The 19,959-nt window shown below is 45.4% G+C and overlaps 1 protein-coding gene across 6 annotated transcripts in view; it reads left to right on the top strand.

Moving 5' to 3' along the window:
* Window positions 1–19,959, top strand: part of TTI1 (TELO2 interacting protein 1) — a 46,838-nt gene that overhangs the window by 20,130 nt on the left and 6,749 nt on the right. For 3 of the 6 annotated variants that reach the window (XM_049100201.1, XM_025470038.3, XM_025470039.3), the window contains 5 exons: window positions 3,918–4,127; window positions 7,754–7,902; window positions 11,033–11,173; window positions 13,297–13,501; window positions 13,771–13,858. In XM_049100201.1, the coding sequence (XP_048956158.1) occupies window positions 3,918–4,127; window positions 7,754–7,902; window positions 11,033–11,173; window positions 13,297–13,501; window positions 13,771–13,858 (793 nt within the window). Of the gene's footprint in view, window positions 1–3,917; window positions 4,128–7,753; window positions 7,903–11,032; window positions 11,174–13,214; window positions 13,502–13,770; window positions 13,859–18,382; window positions 18,466–19,959 lie in introns of those variants that run through there. The other 3 variants (XR_004809010.2, XM_049100200.1, XM_049100199.1) reach the window with 3 other exon arrangements.

Genomic DNA, 19,959 nt, shown 5'->3' with positions numbered 1-19,959 from the left:
ATGTACTTGAGTCCTTTTGATCCAAAGACCATATCTCTAGTATTTATTTCAGTACTAATTGCCTCCATGGTAAGTGGAAATGTCACTGACTTCAAATTTTGTCAGCCAAGAAAGCGAACATCCTGTAAGAAAGTTTGTCACAGCAAGGAGGGCGGCTGGAACAGAGACAGTTGTACCTGAGACTATTTCCAGTGTCCATTCATGCATGCATGCATTCATTCATGAATATTCATATGCTATCTATCTAAGTGTTCTTTTATTCATTCATTTAATAAAGAGTGGCTGCCATGTGTCCAACATTGTGCTAAGTAGTCAGGATATAGCAGTGAGCAGGACAAATAAACTCATGAAGCTTTCTTGCTCCTGCAAAAGAGATGATAAGTAAATCATTAAACAAGTTCATTTCAGAATCCAATAAGCACTATGAAGAAAAGAGACAACCTGATGCAAGAGAACAACAGGGCTAGGCTACTTTAAGTAGAGTGGTCAGGGAGGACTTCTCTGAGGAAGCAACACTAGAGCTGAGACCTTAAGGCTGAGAAGGACCCCTTGGTATGTATGGAGCTGTCCTATCCTTTTTATGGTTTTTAAGAACATTCAGGCAAAAGGAAAAGGTGCAAAGATGTGGAGGGAAGAAAGAGCTTAAAGTCTTCAGATCCTGGAAGAGAGGCCATTATGGAGAGAGTGATACGAGATAAAGCTGGCAGGCAGAGTGAGGATAAACCCCCTGCATGACCTTGTAAACCAAGGGAAGGAGCTTGGATTCTATTTTGCAACCGCTTGGAAGTATACGGACTGGACTAATCGCTGGGACGTCAGCAGTGACCAAGAAGGACTAGGCCCCTGCCCTCGTGGCAGCACTGCTGAGACTGGCTGACGGCTTATACGTAAGAGACAGTGACCAGCTTCTATGGTCCGAAGCTGGCCCAGACTTCCACCTTTAGTGCTTTGGGGAACTAGACTACATGTCTGTTTGAGATTTTAAAACTGTATTGAGAAAAGCTCTATTAAATATATGCTCTCAGGAGATATCTCAGTTGGGGCCTTGAAAATTGGCATTGTCTTGGGCTGTTGATGTCTTCAGTCATCTCAAAAGGAAAAACCCTGTGTAGCGCTTTTTTTTTTTTTTTTTTTTATTGAAGTGAAAGAGGAGGGGTCACCACTGTAGAGGGAAAAATGAGGATGGTTAACATTGACTTGAGAGCATCCTAGAGAAAGAAGCAAAATGGAGGATAGCTTTTCTGAAAATGTTGAAATAACCCCAAATACACTTGTATTTGGAATGGTAAGCAGCACTGAGGTGGAGCTGGTAAATCATGCGTGAATCAGAGCAGCCCTGCGTGCTGCCGTTTGTTTGTCTTCAAGTTGTCTGATAGCCACTCTCTTATTTTTAATTTTATTTTGAGAGAGATAGAGAGAGAGAGAGAGAAGAGGGGAGTGGTGGAGGGAGAGGGAGAGTGAATCTTAAGCAGACTCCCTGGAGACATGGGGCTCAATCTCACGACCCTAATAAGATCTCCATCTGACTGATGACCACTCTTTTAAGATGGGAATGGAAGTGTGGTCTCAGAAAACCTCTAAGAAGCCTTCAAAGGACCCAACACATGTTTTAGGAAATGGTGTTTCACACCGTTGGCTATAAAGCATCAGGGACCACAGCGAGGACAAGAATTATCAGTTCAGTTACTGCTGAGTACTACCTACCAGTTAGCTGATGACTCACAGCAACAAAAATAGGGTACCTTTAAAGTGAGAAAGAGTCCATGTCCCACATACCTCACCACTGAGAGATTGTGCTACAACCATATCTGTAGGACTGGTATCTTATTTTCATGGTTGTGTAGGTTCTGTTGTGTGGCTGCACACCATTTATTTAAATGCTCCTTTCTTGGTAGAGATTTTAGTTGTTTCCATTCTTCTGCCACCACACACAGACAAAATTGCTGCAATAAGTATCTTCATAGGTCATTTTGAACGTGTCTGAGTATATCAATAGGGTAAGTTCCTAGAGAGGAATACTGATATGGAGGACAGTACAGTTAATCTGTTGTTGTTGTTTTTTTAAGTAATCTCTCTACCCAATGTGGGGCTTGAACTCACAACCCCAAGATCAAGAGTCACATGCTCCACTGACAGAGCCAGCCAGGTGCCCCTCATTTAAGTTTTGGATGGAGAGTTTCAAACTTCTCTCCAAAGAGAAATTGTACCAATTTAAGCTCCTATCGGCAGTGCAGGAGAGTGCCAGTTTTGCCACACACTCATCTACGCTATGTTGCCAAGCTTTTTACCAATCCCTGCTTATCCAATAGGAGAAAAATAGCACCTTATAGTTTAATTTACATTAAGAGTGAGGTTGAGCTTTTCCATATGTTTAAAAGCCATTTGTAAGCAAAGACTTTAATGCCTGACTCTAGCCTAAATGTAGAAATCTTTGCAGCATATCTCTTTGAGCATTGTAAATGCTAGGTCCTGATTTTAACTCGTTGGGAATGCAATCTCTTGGAGTCTACTAGGGCCTGACTTATGTCTGGGGGCAGGGCATTGAAGAAATGGCATCATTGATCCCTTACATATAGAATGTCTAGGTTCTGTGTTGAAGACTCTCCTCCAGCATTTGCTCTCTGCTGTTCCTATTTGCCTGGCCCTGGCATCTCCCATCTGCTGTTGCTCTGGCTCTATGCACATGCTCCTTTATAGAAAGTAGATTAGCAGGTGCTAAAGGTTATCAGAGGCATTTTTCCTGCTGTCTGTAAAAGGGTGAAAATTCACACTAGGGTTTTCAGGGGGAGGAGGTGGGGCAGGTTTCGTTGCTGTTTCTTTCTTTAACTGTTAAGAGGCAGTTTTGAAATGAAGCCCTAGGGGAACCCCAGTATACAAAAATAGTTGAAATCAGAGCTGCAGGGTTAGAGAGGAATTAGAAGCGTTGGGCCCACCCCCTTTAGCATGCTGTCTTTTGGGGCCCTCCCTGTTGTGGCCCAAGACATTTCTGCAGAGCCCTAGAGGTGACACATCAGAAGCATTGGAGCATCCCAAAGAAGGAAAAGCTTTGAAGAGAATATGCCAGCCTTTTCTATCAGAAATACAGATGTGAGGGGCTGTATCCATTCCAAGACTCTGTAGAGCCTGTCTTCTAATCAGGAGTGCATCCTGTACTCAGAATTTTGTCACTTGTATGTATTCTCCAGCCTACCATATTTTCTCATTCAGCATCTATTTTGAGCACCCATTCCATGCTGGACATGTTGAATTCCAGTGGCAATCAATGGAGCATAGAGTCTAGTGGGAGATTCAGACACTAAACAGCAAACTCAAGGTAAATGTAAATAAAAATCATGCTGAGTTGATAGGAAAGAAGATGGTGCTATATAAGACAACCTATAGGTACCTAAATTGCATTGGGACGTCAAAGGATAGATGGCTTTACCAGGCAAGTTCTTCATGTGTTGAGATGTGAAAGGTGAGTTGGAATTAGCCAGATGTGACATAGTGGGGAAAGTACTCTATTTTTTAAAATATTTTATTTATTTATTCATGATAGAGAGAGAGAGGCAGAGGGAGAAGCAGGCTCCATGCCAGGAGCCCGACGTGGGACTCGATCCCGGGTCTCCAGGATCATGCCCTGGGCCAAAGGCAGGTGCTGAACCGCTGAGCCACCCAGGCGTCCCTGGAAAGTACTCTAGACAGCAGGAATAGCACATACAGAACATTCTAGGGCAGGAAAACCCCTGCCACATTGGAGGAACGGGAAGATATCTAATTCATAGGCAGCTGGGAGTGATTGGAAGATGAGGTTGGAGAGACAGAGGGACCAGATCATGTGGAGCCATGCAAGCCATGGCAAAGAGCTTATTCCAGTTACAGAGTACTAATGCCTATTGTCCATGACCATGGTGATCATTATAACACTTTGTTTTCAGCCCAGTGGTTCCCAGACACAGATGATCTCAGGCAACTCCAAGGGGAAAGTGCAGGGGAGGCGGGAAGTCATTTGAGCCAAAGACCAGCAGCTTCTGAGAAGGGACTTGAGAACACCACCACAGCAGAAGACATGGAGCTGTTTTTGCTGAACTACCTCAAAGAAAAGGATGTGGCAGATGGAAATGTCTCAGATTTTGATAATGAAGAAGGTAACTGTATTTTGGCTTCGCCAGTTTTTTGTTTTTGAAACGGATTATTAAAAGAATGTGATATCATTACAAAAATTTTGGAAATCAGAAAAGTCACTCATAACCCCACCATGCTCCAAAGAAGCATCCTCATTTTTTGTGCAGTCCTGTCCCATTCTTTTTTTTGTTGCAAACCTATTTTCATGTGGTCAGAGCCACAGTTTAAATGCATTATACCGTTTTTGCACTAAGTTAATCAGCAACTCTCCACATTGCTATAGAGTTTTCATAATTAATGTTTTAATAGCTGCTACTAAGTATCCATTCCCCTGTGGGAAGTTCAGGTTGCTTCTTGCTTTTCACTCTAATAAACAGTGCTGCAGTGGATGATTCTGTGCACGTGACCTTTTCCCTTTTTTTGCATATTTCTTTATAAATCCCAGAAGTGGGATTTCTGGGTCAAGGATATGAACATTATTTTATGCTTGCCAAATTGCCTTCCAGAAAGGTTGTGTCAATTTATACCTTCCCTTCAGCAGTGCTGGATTAACACTGGTTGTACCACAACCTTGCCAACATTGGCCACTAACGAGTTTCACTTCTTGCTAAATTAATAGGTGAAAAATGGTTCTTGATATTGGGCTTTGCATTTCTTTGATTACAGGCAAGGTTGAACATTTTACTCTATGTTCCTTACCTTTTTTTTTTTTTCTTATGCCCATTGTCTATTCATATGCTTTGTCCATTCATTTATTGGTGGGAGGAGATTTCAATTATTTTCTTATTTATTTATATGATAAAGGAAAAGGGAGTTCAGGTTAGTTGAAGCTCCAGGCTGTTGTTTTATTCACAAGCTCAATCTGGAGCTTCAGGTCACAGAAGGATTAATAAATTGTTAGAATCTCCTCTGCAAACATAAAATGCCAAGTCATAATGAGCTTGGTGGTCTCAGAACTATCCTAAATCGAACTGAGTCCCAAATTAGTTCATTAGGTAGGAATTGAGCAGAATTCTTTTTCTTTTTTGGTAGTCTCCACTCCGAACTAAAACCAGTACTTCCAGGATAACAGGAAATAGTTGTTCATTGCAACTAACTACAGCCAGTTCCTTCTAAATAGTAGGGAAGCATCACAGAGCCCAGATAATGATTTATGCAGAACAGAGTAATGATTTATGCAGAACAGAGTCATTGCCCTCCCCGAGGACAGTTTTCTGATCAGAAGTCTATCATCAGACCTCTTCTTCTCAGTTTTCTTTTCTTTTTCTTTTTATTTATTTGTTCATGAGAGACACACACAGAGAGAGAGAGAGAGAGAGAGAGAGAGAGAGAGGCAGAGACACAGGCAGAGGGAGAACCAGGCTCCATGCAGGGAGCCCGACGTGGGACTCGATCCTGGGACTCCAGGATCAGGCCCTGGGCTGAAGGCAGGCACTAAACTGCTGAGCCACCCAGGGATCCCCTCAGTTTTATTTCTTAAGCCAACCCAATCTTTCTTTTCCTGACCTGCACCCCATACCAAAACCTGGAAACCCAGAAGGAGGGGAGGCATCATGATCCTTCCTAATCCGAATTTGCTGTTCTTGTTTGAAATGCTAGCATTGGCTGTGAATCCATTCTTTCACGATTAGGATCTTCAGGTTCTAGTTGATGTTGGCTAGGAACAGACTGAATGAATCAACCTTTCTCCCAGTAACGGAAAAATCCACATCCCTCAAATAACATTGTGCAATAGGTGAATTTCAAACAACAAATCCTCCTCTGGGAAGAAAAGCACAGCCTTATCATTCTTATAATTATCATTCATCAAGTACACACCACACACTTGGCATTATAAAGAATGTTTGGCTTGATGTTGGTTTGACATGTGTTTTTTGTTTTAGCCACAATGAAAGCATTTCGTGTATCTGAGGTCCCTTTCTCCAAGAAATCCAAGCATTCTACAAATGCATTTTCATTTATCTTTTCAGCATCTAGTAGAGACAGGTGTGGCCTGCGCTATAAGATTCTGTTGTTTCCAGCAGAGGAAACTGAAGTGGGAAAAAGTGAAGGGAACAACGTTCAGCGCAGTGGAAATGAGCACCAACAGTAATGGGGGCTGAGGGGACAGAGCTGGAGGCTATAAATAGAGGGAAATTTTTCAGGCTAGAGATTTTGGCCTGGGTTTCGGGCAACTCTCGGGTTTTTTGTTCTTGTTTTAATTTGCAAACTTATGTCTATCATGTGCAACACAGCATTCTAAGCAGTGAAAGAATGCTAATAGCTGGTGACATTCATCTTATTTAACTTTCTTAATGAGCAAATGAGGTGTGCGTGCTTTATACCTTTTTTTCTAGATGAAGTAATGCCGGATGAGAAGGTTGCTAATAGGTGTGCAGGCAGGACTTGAACCGACCTCCTTTGACCAGACCCTCTCTCTGTGTATTGTGCCAAGCTGCCCTTCTGTTATCTCTTATGCTGACATCTGTAAGGCCTGATCTTGGCCATCGAAAGATTTCACAGGCTGGTGGAGAAGCCACATGATCCCTTTAGTCAAGAATGGACCAAGAAGAAAGAGTAGAGGGCAGAGCAAAGGCCAGCCAGGGAGCTGCCCACCTCAGGGCTCCAAATTAGAATGTTGCCCTCTTCACATTTTTATTTTAGATATTTATTAATGGATGAGATGCCTGGGTGGCTCAGTGGTTGAGCATCTGCCTTCAGCTCAGGTTATGATCTCGGGGTCCAGGGATTGGGTCCCACATCAAGCTCCCTGCAGGGAGCCTGCTTTTCCCTTTGCCTGTGTCTCTGCCTCTCTCTCTCTCTCTCTGTATGTTTCATGAATAAATAAATAAAATCTTTAAAAATATATATTTAGGGCAGCCCGGGTGGCGCAGTGGTTTAGCGCCACCTGCAGCCTGGGGTGTGATCCAGATCCGGGATCAAGTCCCACATCAGGTTCCCTGCATAGAGCCTGCTTCTCCCTCTGCCTGTGTCCCAGCCATTCTCTCTCTCTCTCTCTCTCTCTCTCTCTGTCTCTCTCTTTCAATAAATAAATAAATAAAATCTAAAAAAAAAAAAAAAAAAAAAAAAAAAAAAAATAAATAAAATCTAAAAAAAATTTAAAATTTAAATATATATTTATTAATGGAAATTTATAAAAGACTGGAGGTAAAGGAAAAAATTAAAATCCTATATGATCTTATCACCCCATCTCTTAGTATTTCGTTGTCCTTCCTGCTGTGCAAAAAAATTATATAATAGTGCTCCCACTGTGGATGCAATTCTATATACTGCTTTTCTCTTTTTAGCACATATTCTTTCATAAACATTTCTCCTTGTTTTTAAAGCCCTCAGCAAACACAAATTGGGGCCCTCATGATATGTCATTGTATGGATGTACCATGGCTTCTATAATTATTCCCCTTTGAATGGCCATGGAGTGGTCCCCCATACCCCCCGCTCCAGTTTTTAGCTATTATAGTTAATGATCTGGTGAATATACTGACTCCTAGCTTGACCCAAATTTTATATGGTTTCCTTAGGATCAGTTCCTAGACACTTTCCCTTGTAAATGCTGTTCCTGTGTCTGAGGTTGGGAGATCAAATGGAAGTGGGGCATCTCTCATAAAACTGTGTCCCCAGTTATGCTTTTTTTTTTTTTTTTTTCCAGAAGAGCAGTCAGACCCTCCAAAAGTAGACGAGAGTGACACTGGTCCTGATGTGGAGCCACCGTTGCCAGTGCAGATCCAAATAGCCACAGATGTGATGGAGCGCTGCATCCACATGTTGTCAGATAAAAATCTGAAAATCCGCTTGAAGGTCAGTGTGCAGCCCTTTCTCTGCATTTGCATGGCAGCAGGACTCCAATTCGGTCTGGCTGGCAGTGACTGCACGGATGAGCAAGTGGCTGCCCTTATCTCCTGGTCCACGTGTGGTGGCCAAGAGAAGGCATCAGGAAGAATTTATCTATGGGGTGACAGCCTTACATCCTTCTGTATCAGCTCAGATGCCAAAAGGGAGCCAAGTCCCCTTTGTAGAATTAAAAAACCACGAAGTTTTGGACATTCGTTGACTCTTCAAGGGAAAAAAGAGTCCTATGCTTTGGAAAGGACATCATTTTCTGAAGTGACTTAATGTAGGAGGCAGGTTTGAATCCTTGGAAGCAGTCATTCTTCCAAGCTTGACTCTGGCCCCATCTCTGTTTCTGTTTCCATGTTCATCCTTGGAAAGACACCCACACTTCTTAATCACACATCCTCGTTTGCTGGCAGTTTCCCAAGCAGCGTGCCCATCAGCAAACTCTGTGATAGCGAAACAAGACAGTGGGGTAGGTGGGTGGGCGTGGGGACAAGGCTTTCAGAATCACCTGGGAGAAGCTCACACAAGGAAGAGCCTGGTCCTTCTCACCCCCAAGCAGGCCTAAGAAACAGCTGCCTCAGCGAGTTACTTTTTTTTTTTTTTTCTCAGCGAGTTACTGTTGGCAGTGAGAGCACACTGCCCTGCTCGGGGTGGTGGGCTAGAAACCGCGATCCAAGATCATCTCAGATCTCAGGGTCTGTGCTTTGTGAAATTTGTTTTGTTTCCCCAGAGGCACCACTTAGCATTCATCTCTTGTTCCATTCAGCAAGTACTCTTTGAGTGCCTGCTATATGCAAGGCTTGATTGTAGATGTCTGTGTGATATATTAGCCAAGTGTCTTCCCTTTTATGGAGGCTTTGTAGCAGTTGTGTTCACCCCGTAGTTCTTGAGATCACCAACGTTGGAGTCAGACCTACATACCTGAGCTCACCTCCTGGCTTTGCCTCTGTGACCTTGAGGAAGTTACTTTACCTTTTTAAGCCTTTGCTTCTTCTGTAAAATGGATGTGATGGTATCTACCTTGCTAGGTTGTTGATTATAAATATGAAACAGCATCAAGTAGGCCACATATACACGTTCATTTGTTCATTCACGTAATGTTTATTGCCGACTGCTGCAGGTCAGGCAGGGGATGTATAGAAGGAAGTGAAGCAGGTATCCCTGTCTTCATGGAACTTCCTGTCTCTTGTGGGGAAATACACAACACACACTTAGAAGATAAGGAAGTATCTGAAGGTAAATAGCAGGTTCTGTGATAGAAAATAGTAATTCACCCATCCAGTGAACATGCATAGGAGCCTACTCTGTACCAAACCCTGTTGAATAAGACAGAGCTAATACCCTGATTTCGACCAGGTCATTGGGGAATGCCTCTCTTGAGGTGGTGATGTTTGAGCTAAGACTTAAAGGCTGAAAAGGAGCCAGCCATGCAAAGGGACAAAGGCAAGGAGATGAAATGTTTCAGGCAAAAGAGGAAATGTATGTCTTGGAATCAAGTGGTGTCTGACGTAACTTGCCCAGTTAGTGACAGAGTTCACCGAGAAGCCAGTGATAGCACTGTCTCCCCTGTACTGCTCTGTCATCCACTATATGCCCAGGTTTCTCTTACTCTCCTGCCCGCCTGTACCCCCTCAAAGGCAGGCCCTCTTTTGTTCTTTGTTTTTCAGATTTTTATTTATTTATTTGAGAGAGCATGAGTGGGGAGGAGGGACAGAGGGAGAGGGAGAAGCAGACACACACACACACACACACACACACACACACACACACCCTGCTGAGTAGGGAGCCTGACATGGGGCTCAATCCCAAGACACCAGAATCATGATCTGAGCCAAAGGCAGACAGTTAACCAACTAAGCCACCCAGCACCCAAGCACCCTGTTCTTTGTTTCTGTTCTGGTCTCAATGTGACCAGCACATAGTAGACATTCAGCAGGGCTTAGTGCTTGATGTTAAAAGACCTCACTGTATCTTTCTGACTTAGATGTGTGCCCTCCCCTCCTCTGTGAAGGTGGGCCATCTCTGGGAGGAAAGCCTACATTGGTCATCATCATGACCCCTGCCAGCGACACTGAGGCAGGCCAGTGGTCTTTAGTGCACTCTGAGCTATGGGAGATCAGGACACATATTCTCAGGGAGGGTAAAAAATCCAATTTACATCTAGGCTACGTGAAACCTTTCTTCTGAGGTAGACCTATGAAGAAGAAAGCTGCCTACTTGGCCTTTCCATGTAGAAGAAAGAGAACATAATCTAACCCAGCTTCCCAGCATCCTCCCCTCCTGTCTCATCCAGTGGCACCTGCATCTGTTCAGTTGCTAAGCCTGACTCCAGGCAGTCCCTTTGGATACCTGTCTATTTTATTTTATTTTATTTTATTTTATTTATTTTATTTATTTATTCAGGAGAGACACACACAGAGAGAGATAGAGACAGGCAGAGGGAGAAGCAGGCTCCATGCAAGGAGCCCAACATGGGACTTGATCCCGGGTCTCCAGGATCATACCCCGGGCTGCAGGCGGTGCTAAACTGCTGCACCACCGGGGCTGCCCCGATACCTGTCTCTATTGCCCCAATATCTAATCCATCAGCATATACACACATTCATATACACACCTCATATACACATTCAGCATATACACACCTCCAAGATAGTCCCCAAACCCCTTCATTCCTCTGCCACCTCCCTGTGGCCACATCCCAGTCTTCCTCTCTTCTGGCTGCTTCCTGAGGGGCCTGCTTCCATCTCTCTCTTGTCACAGGCCCCTCCCCACTCAGCAGCCAGAATGCCCTTTTTAAAACATGAATTGTATCATGGCACTTTCCTGCCTAAAACATTCCGATGGCTCTCTGCTGCACTTAGTATGAAATAAAAAATTCATAATGTGATACCTTCAGGGGCTACCTCTTACCCCTCCTGTGTTGTGCTGTACTGCATGAGGCCCTTCCTTTAGTTCCCTAACCCCTGCAAGGCCTCCCTCCTCTGGGTTGTCCCCATGGCTGTTTCCACCTCCGGGACCTTTTAGGAACACTCTTACACTCTTCCCATGACTAACTCCTACTCTGCCTAAATCACATCCTCTCTTTTTTCAGGTGTTGGATGTGCTGAATTTGTGTGTGGTTGTTCTGCAGTCCCACAAGAACCAGCTCCTTCCCTTGGCTCATCGGGCCTGGCCCCCACTTGTGCACCGACTCACCAATGATGACCCCCTGGTGGTGCTCAGAGCCTTCAAGGTACTGTGCTGATGCCTCACCACTGTCAGCTGTGGGGGGTGGGGGGCACTCAGCACAGAGCACTGCCATGTCTTTGCGGATTCGTTCTCATCTTAGTTGATAGCAATGTCATACCTTGAAGAAAGCATAGCAGGATAAGAAAAGTACAAAGAAGAAAGCAAAAGTCAGTCTCCTCTTGAGTTAGAAGCAGAAGGAACTAGCAGGTAAAAAGGACTGCCAGTATTGAGCACCCACTGTGTGCTTGGCACGTCCTCACATGGGAAGTTATCTCCTTACAACAGCTGTGTGAGGGAGCTACTATTCTCCCCATTTTTTTTTTTTAAGATTTTATTTATTTATTCATGAGAGAGAGAGAGAGAGGCAGAGACACAGGCAGCGGGAGAATCAGGCTCCATGCAGGAAGCCCGATATGGGACTCGATCCTGTGGCTCCAGGATCAGGCCCTGGGCTGAAGGCAGCGCTAAACTGCTGAGACACCCGGGCTGCCCTATTCTCCCCATTTTTGACAGAGGAGGAAACAGGCTCAGAGAAGTTCAGGGATTTTTCTCAAGATCACACAGCTAGTAAGTGGTAAACCCCAAACCTGTGAGTTTGTGCCCACCTTCTTAGCACCACACAGGAGTCAAGGTGAAAGGGCCTGGGTTCTAGCAGTGGGCATCCTCTGCCCATCCAGGTGACTCTGAGCAAAGCCTGTGACCACCTGTTTTTCAAGTTGGCCTCAGGAGCATGTGTTCCACCATCCTCATAGTATTGTTGTCAAGGATAAAATGGGTCTATTTTGGTGAAATGCTTTGAAAAGTTAAAAGCTATATATATATATGTCAGGTATTATTCTCCCTGACTTAGTTTGGTTTCTATCAGCACACATTTTGGCTTATTTATTTATATTCTTCCTTTTTCTAAAAAGTACTTAAGGCAACCTACAGAGATCTATTTCCCAGGGCAAGCTAACATAAATTAGGAGTAGGTGAGCAAGATGACGCAAAGAAAAAAGATGTGTAGGGACCTAAAGTGAAGCCAAGAACGCAGCTGGTATACTTGACAAAAGTATTTGGGTTTTCTGTAAGATTCTTCAGCAGATACTGGACCAAAACCAGAGCTTACATTTAAAACGTATAAAATTACTAATATTTTTATTCTAAAGCAAAATATACAAAATCACAGACACACAGAAAGGGGAAGAGGGAGGCTGGGATAATGCGAGGCGGGGAGGGGGGTCTCGCTAAATTTTATTCAGGTGTGCTACTTTCCCTTATGGAAATTAAGAGGTAACCTGAAATGACAGCAGGTGTAGAAAAAGGAGAAAGATGTGTACACTGTAACTGAGGCTGCTTTTCTACCCCCAGACATGCTGATGACATCCGAGGCCTAGAGGGCTGTGTACAGCCCAGCTGTGGGACCTCAAGTCAGGGCCTCATTCTCTGCAAAGTCAGCCAACACCGCTGGTTATGCCTTGCTGACCAATTTTTAAAGAAATTCCTATTATCCTGTATATTCAGCCTTGTGCGGTGGGGCACAACGTTTCAATATGTTCTGCTAGAGAGAGTTTAAAACAAGATGCAAAGAAGCCGCCTGTTGTGGAGGACAGGACAAGGGTGACGTGCATAGGAGACGGTGCAGTGAGACAGGAAGGGCTCCAATATGGCCCTAACTGCTGGGCACTGACACAGTCAGCCTCTGCCCTTCTGGGTCCTGTATGCAGCAGTAGTTGGGCTGCCCTGTTTGTGTTTGTTCAGCTAGCTAGAGTTCAAAGCACAAGTCTTTTCTCAAGGGATGTTAGGAAGAGTCAAGAGATGATCTATATGAACTGCTTTAAGCTCTTCTTTTTTTTTTAACCAAAAAAGGGAGGAAAATCAAGGTATTAATCATATTATTTATCCAACCCAAGATTCCTTTGAATTATTCCCCATGTAATCTGTATTTATGGATAGAAGCAGCCATGCCTTGGGAGCAGAGACCTCCAAATTCATAACTGTCAGAATCACAAACCATGGGCAAGGAATTAACAGCAGTAATTCTATTTTTTTTTTTTTTTTTCAAGAAGAAATTGAATTACCAGACGTTCCTTAGCTCTGTGCTGCCTTGGCAATGTGCAGTCACCAGACCCGGGGCTGTTTCTGCAGGTCTTACGTACCCTCGGAGGCAAGTGTGGCGACTTTCTGAGAAGCCGGTTCTGCAAAGACATCCTGCCAAAGCTGGCTGGCTCCTTAGTCACCCAAGCTCCTGTCAGTGCCCGGGCTGGCCCGGTATACTCCCACACGCTGGCTTTCAAGCTGCAGCTGGCTGTTCTGCAGGGCCTGGGCCCCCTCTGCGAGAGACTGGACCTAGGTAGGTACCAGCCACTCTCCCTCGGTGACACACACCCTGCACACGGTTTCGCCAGCGGCATGGCGCCCCACATCCGGTCGTGCTCTCTCCTCTCCTTTCACGTGTTCATCCTTCATTCTTTCTTTGGCTTCATTGTCCCACCCATCTTGATGTTTCTCTGCCTTGCCGGATGGAGTAAAGAGCCCAGGGTTCACCAGACAGCAGTTGCTTACTGCTTGGCCCAAATGAAGTCTGAGGGCGGATGCTTGTTTTGTTTTCCCTCTCCGCAGGTGACAGCGACCTGAATAAAGTGGCTGATGCCTGCTTGATTTACCTCAGCGCCAAACAGCCCATGAAATTACAAGAGGCTGCCAGGAGGTACGTCTGCTTGATCACCCACATCCCTTTACGTTTGCTCTAAATTATAGATGATTTGCTAATGGCAAGTGGAGTCGAGGCATCTCTGTTCTTTTCTCTCCTCGCTCTTCTTGCCAGGTTAATATGGTTTCTTTAACTGGGCCAACTCTAGAGATGGTATTTTTACTAGATGCATTTCTCTTTGCAAGTAACCTTTTCCTCTGCTGCAGCGTCAGCAGCAATTCCAGAGGGGCAAAAGGCAGAAAGATGGCGTGCCGAAGGGGACAAAGCACTCTCCCAATCGGAGAGAGATCCACTTCTAGGCCCTATTCTAGTGATCACTGGTAACCCTGGCACCTCTCTGGACCTCAGCTCCCTCTTCTGCAAAGCATAAGCATTGGGTTACTGATCTGGCTCACCTTGATTCCACAGAGCATCTTAATGGACATCAAGTGTTTTAACCCTTGCAAATTGTACATAAAATTGGGTGTGTGTAAGCAGACACTTATATTCCTTTTTCTAGATAGAGTCCACAGCCTTCATCTGATTATAATAGGAGTCTGTGAACCAAGAAACATAAAATTGCTGAACTAATGGTCTAAAGGGCCTTTTCCAACTCTGAAATTATGTGATGGTAATTTCCAAGAGTTTAGCTTATTCTCAAATAGCTGTGCCACCTCTAACGGAAGAAGCTATGTCTGGTTCCTTGAGCCCTAAAGGATTTTTCTCAAAAGCTAAAACTCTGAGCACAGCAGCATTCCCCAGACTTGGGACCAAAAATCACTGTGGCCCCCCCTGCCCCAACTCTCCATCCAGCTGGGGCAGGGGGGCCAGAGTGGACCTACCCTCCCCCGGGTGTCGGAATAAAAGTTGGCTTCCCTGGCCTGGCACTGTGTACTACCCTGGGCACTGCAGCTCTATGTCCCAGAGCAAATCAACAATCCCTCCCACTTCTTAGGCTTCTAGAAATGAGTCCCCGATCTTCCTTGGTGGGGTAGGAGTTCTCTTGTTCCCTGAAGGGCTGCAAGGCCGCTCAGACTGTGAAATGAGGAAGCTGCTTGCTCCCTTACAAATCTTGCACTCTCTGGGAGTGATGGAAATATCCTTTTGAATTGATTTATTGTCCTTTGCAATTTTTTGCTTTTGATTTCCCCAGTTCCCTTTTTTCTTTCTGTCACTTTCCCGTCACTTCCCCTAGGCTCAGAATCAGTCATGGTTTCTTGAGCACAGGGGCGCATCCCAACCAGCTTCTCTTATCCTCATTCTTGTTCCTTAAAGAACCAACTCGGGGTGAAAATACTCCTCCCCCGGGCGGTGTTGCTGAAGCTACTGCTGATTTCAGGTACAGCTCAAGAACGTAATGAATTCATCTTGAAGTAAATTCTCTGTGTACCAGTTACAACCAAGAGTCACAAAGATCTGACTTTCCCATTCTCTGTCCCATTCTACTTTTCCTACACCCACCCCATACCCGTCCTACAAGTTGAGACCCATCAAACAAATATCCACCAGTCATTATCTTTTCATTTCTAATTTTCTTTTGTGCCGCTAACAGCAATTAAACCTGGAATTGGACCTTGCTGAGTCTTGAGTTGGTATTCAGGGTGCCTCTGGAGGAGGAAAATGCAGCCAGACCACTTGACTGCAGCGCCTTTGTTTGCTCTACCGCATTCCATTCAGGGTTGAGTCAGATGACCTCCCTCTTGCCAGGCTGGGAGGCGAGGAAGTGCAAGGTTGATTGGTTCACCAACACATCATCTGCAAACTTATTTTGAAGTCAAGGGAAAAAACCAGTGTTGTCCTTGATCAAGAACTGATTTGGCATCTTGATTCAGAAATTAATAAGCTCTGTAAATGGGAAAAGAAGCCTGAGACAATGGAAAACCTGGTCTCTTTGTGAGCCTCGTTCCTGAAGGAAGAGAGGGAGGTGGGGGTGGGTACTGGAACACTTGAGCCTACAAGTGATGTAGCCTTCTGCTCCCTCATCTCGGGGACCAATGAACCAGGTCCCCTGGCTCAGTGAGTAGCTTCACCTTCCATCCAGTTGTTTGTCCTTCACTTTCCTCTTTCCCTCACACCCCACATCTCCATTCTAGAAGGGAAGCCTGTCCACCTAACTTGCAAAATCTCTCTTCAGACTCTGTGTCTCTTCACCTCCAAGCTGGCAGGCCAAGCCCCCCTCATCTCTTATAGGAACAGTTGCAGAAACCTCATTGTTGGCCCCCACCCTCAGAAACTTCATTGCCGCCCCCACCCTCACTCCTGCCTCCGCCCCGGGTCTGCACCCCATGAAGTAGGTGCTGACCCCGACCACCTGCTCGTGGGAGAAGGGAAGGCTGTTGTGTGGATTGTGAGGGCCAAGACTTTGTAGTTAAGTGTTCAGCCACCAGCTTCAGCTAAGTGTTGAGAAGAACCAGTGAAAGCCAGAACTGTCCACAGATGTCCCAGCTTCCTCAGAGCTAGTGAGTTGCTGGTGCAGGGTGGACAGCCCCTCTGTCCGACAGGGCTGGCGGGGGAATAGTGAGGGCCAGCACCTGCTCTGCAGGGAGCTAGGTGAGCAGCCGTTTGAGGGGTGGAAGAAGTTTCCTTCTACTTCACCCTTCTAGGTTCTTTGGCTGGCCTGATAATTGAGTTAAGACAGATTAATAGGAGACAAAACACATTTTTTTATTTCACACCTAAGGGTACCCTTATAACTACCCCAAGGTCATGTGGGGTAGTTGAGGCTTCTTTGCCATCCTGAGCTCAGGAATGGCCTAGGGGCCTGGGTGTCACCAGGGGAGGAGGGTGACTCAAGGGCCCTGCCTTAAGAAGAACAGAGGTTTGGTAATTAGATGTTGGCCCTACCATATGCATAGGTTATTCAGAAGAAAAGTTATCCGAGGTAATAGCTCTCTTTCTGGGCCAGGCCCCTCTTCAAATTCTTTCTGGTAGTTAACAGAGAAGTAAGAATTTGTCTTGAATCTGCTGGGTCTCTATTGCCTCTGCTGGGTCTCTGTTGCCTCTGGCTTAAGTCAGTCCACACACCAAAATGCTTTTGGGGGCAGGCTCCTCTGCTCCACTTCACGAGTCTGTGGGTCCGGCAGGTGGAGGCCGGAACCTCTGAGGGCCAGCCTCCCTACCGTTGGTGCTTGGTGCGGAGACAAATTCAGCAGCTCCGTGAAAGTTTCTCTTTGTGTGCATTACCATTAGCTTTTTTCCTCCCTCCTGTTTGCTTTTCCTGGCTCCAAAGAATGACCAAGCCTATGTTTGCTTTTTTAATTTGTCATATTAAATAGAGCCTTTGTGGCAGGCTTTTACATCCAGGCTGTAAACTCTAGAAATGGAAATTGATCAGGGGGTGGTTGATATAACCAAGGCTGTAAATGCTAAGACCAGAAATGCCATTCCAGTTTAATGCTTTTATCTAGCGAATGTGCCTTGTAAGGAGGAAAATAAATCTTGCAACTTGGGGGAAGGGTGGGGGGGCGGGGGTAGAATAGAACCTCACCGTCTGTTACCACTAGGTGTCACTATTAACTGGCTATGCAAGAAAAATACCAGCTCCCCCAAAGTCCATCTAGTTAAATAATTTCAATGGATAACAAATAAGAAAATCCTATTTGGGGTGTGGAAGGAGGGGTCAGCATACCACAAGTTGTAAATGAGGCAGTGTCTCTGAGGGTAAGCATGAGATTACAAAGAACAGGTCAGCCATGCCTCCACCTCAACCATGGCAGAGGCCCATTCAACTGATTGAAATTCCCCAGTAGCCCTGGAAGCCTCCGAGATTTCTCCCATCATGCAGTGGGCCTCCACAGTTCTGTGCCTTTCTGACCATGGAGCTCTTCCTTCCCCCACATGAAAGGAATCTGAGATGAGAGCACATACCCTAAATTTCTGTGTTTTTCCTTAAAGCCAGTACACAGTGTCAGCTTGATTCAACTGAACTCTGTCGAAACCATGCTCCTTGGGCCTATCTCTGAGCAGCCTCTGAGTCTCCTTGTCTTTTGCAGAGAGGTCTTAAATAATCTAATAAGCCTTCTACCCTAGGGCTAAAAGGAACAAACAAGGCAATACCTGTTTTGAAAAAGATGAAGTCTGTGCTCCACAGGTCTCACCATGAAAGAACAATGCTCTTAGGCCACTTGGTCTCCACCCCCAGGCCTGCCTCCACCAGCGCAGCCCAGGACCCAGGTGGGGATGTAGAGTGCCAGCAGGTAGTGACTAGATGGTTGTGCGGGTACTGAATGCTGTGGTCCTTTGTGTGGTGGTGGCCAGGAAGGGGGTGCTGTGGCTGGAGGTGGGGGCTCCCTCCCAGCCTCCTCTGCCTAGCCATTGTACACAAGGGCAGAGGGTACACAGCCTTGGAGGCAGACAAACCTAGGCTCAGATCTTATTGGATCTGTGGCTTTGACCAAATGACTTCATGTCCTTGTACCTCGTTTCCCACCTCTGTAAACTAAGGATGATGGTGACCCCTTCCTCCCAGAGTCAATGTGCACATGAATTGCATTTCTATGTGAGGGAGTCGCACCTGACAAGTCTGTTCATTCTCCTGACCAGCTGAGGAGCTGCTGTGTGTCAGGCACTGTTCCAGGTACTGAAACGAGACAAAAGCAAGAGAGAGGAAGCCTCTGCCCTCGCAGGTATAGTTGTGTGTGTGTGTACACACCTGTTAGGAATATCTATAAATACACCAAATATATGGTGCAGTGTGTATATATTATATGAACACTTGTGCACTTGGGCATAGTGTTCCTTATTATAAGCCTACCTCATCTTTACTGAACTCCGAAGAGAGTTTTTCACCCCGGAATGATCTTTTCATGTTAATTGTGCCACCTCCCCCTACCACCCTCTGCGTGAGAAGTCAGGACCAGGTTTCAAGGTTCATTTACTGGCTGACTTCCCCACTTTCTTTCTAGCAGTAGGATCCTAGCCTATCAAAGAACCAGCCGGTGCCTTCAAACCCTGGACGAACATAGACTGGCACGGGCTGGTTCATTTCATCCCCGTCAGAGCCCGGCTCCTCTCTTTACCCACACATGGGCCTATTATATTTGAACAGATCAGGAGCCACAGAGGTGATCCGTTAGTTCAGCTGAGCTTGAAATTAGTAGCTCTTCCCCTTAAATGTTGTGGGCAGTTTGTTTGAGTTTGGGCTGCAAAGCTGTTTCCCCCTTGGATTGCACCCAGCATGGCAATGAGGGCACTCCTAATATTTTTCCTTTTGACATTTGATTAATAGTTGACAAATCCAGACCCAAGTAGTTAGCTTTCCTATTATCCATCTTTTGACAGGCATTGCTGCTTTTCTTTTCCAGGCTCATTGTTCTAAAAATACACTCAGATCTGAAGCTGTTCACTGTGCATATACTGGCATGATTTCCTGGTGTCAAAGATAAGAGACATCTGCCATGCAGATTATAAACAAAGTGGGTTGCTGGGTTTCAGATCTGAAGGCAGGGACCTCGGTGCTACTTAAACCAAATGCCACCCATCCTTCTCCTGCTTCCTTGGTGTTGTCCTGTGATTGATAATTGACCGAGGTCAACCGTTTTACCCCCTAGTAGTAAAGCAGGTGTGGGGCATGCCTGCGTGTCACCGCACTGGGTTGGGAACCAGGATGCGCTTGATGCTCCGGGGAGCAGGACCACCTGCACAAAGTGGGTTTCACATGTCAAAAGCCTTGGCAGACTATAGGGTACCTGTTTCATCACTTTGCAGGGTCCGTGGTCTGTCCTGAGCACTTAAGAGACTGGTGTGAATGTCATGATTTCAGTACTGAGCAAACCAGCCAGGAAAACAGCCTTCATTATCTTATTTTATGTGTGTTTATTCACAAAAATTTTTTTATTAACATGCAAATACTGTGTTGAGAGCTGAAGGATTGTAAAGATGAATACCAGGTTAGAGTGGACTTCACATTGCTGCTCATGGCAGCACAGCCCTGGGCCAGTTTACTTCTCCAAGTCTTTGCTCCCTCGTCTGCAAGACTAGAGTGAGCATATCTGCTATCTTCCACCTAATCAAATTATTGCAGGATTCAGTAAACTCATGCATATTATTCTTCAGCACAAAATGTCAACAGAGAGGAAAAAGTATGTAAGTAGTTGTTAGCATTATTAACTTCCTCCTGA

The sequence above is a fragment of the Canis lupus genome, chromosome 24, assembly GCF_003254725.2.
Source record: "Canis lupus dingo isolate Sandy chromosome 24, ASM325472v2, whole genome shotgun sequence".
NCBI lineage: Eukaryota > Metazoa > Chordata > Mammalia > Carnivora > Canidae > Canis > Canis lupus.
This window is presented reverse-complemented; position numbering and strand designations above follow the sequence as displayed.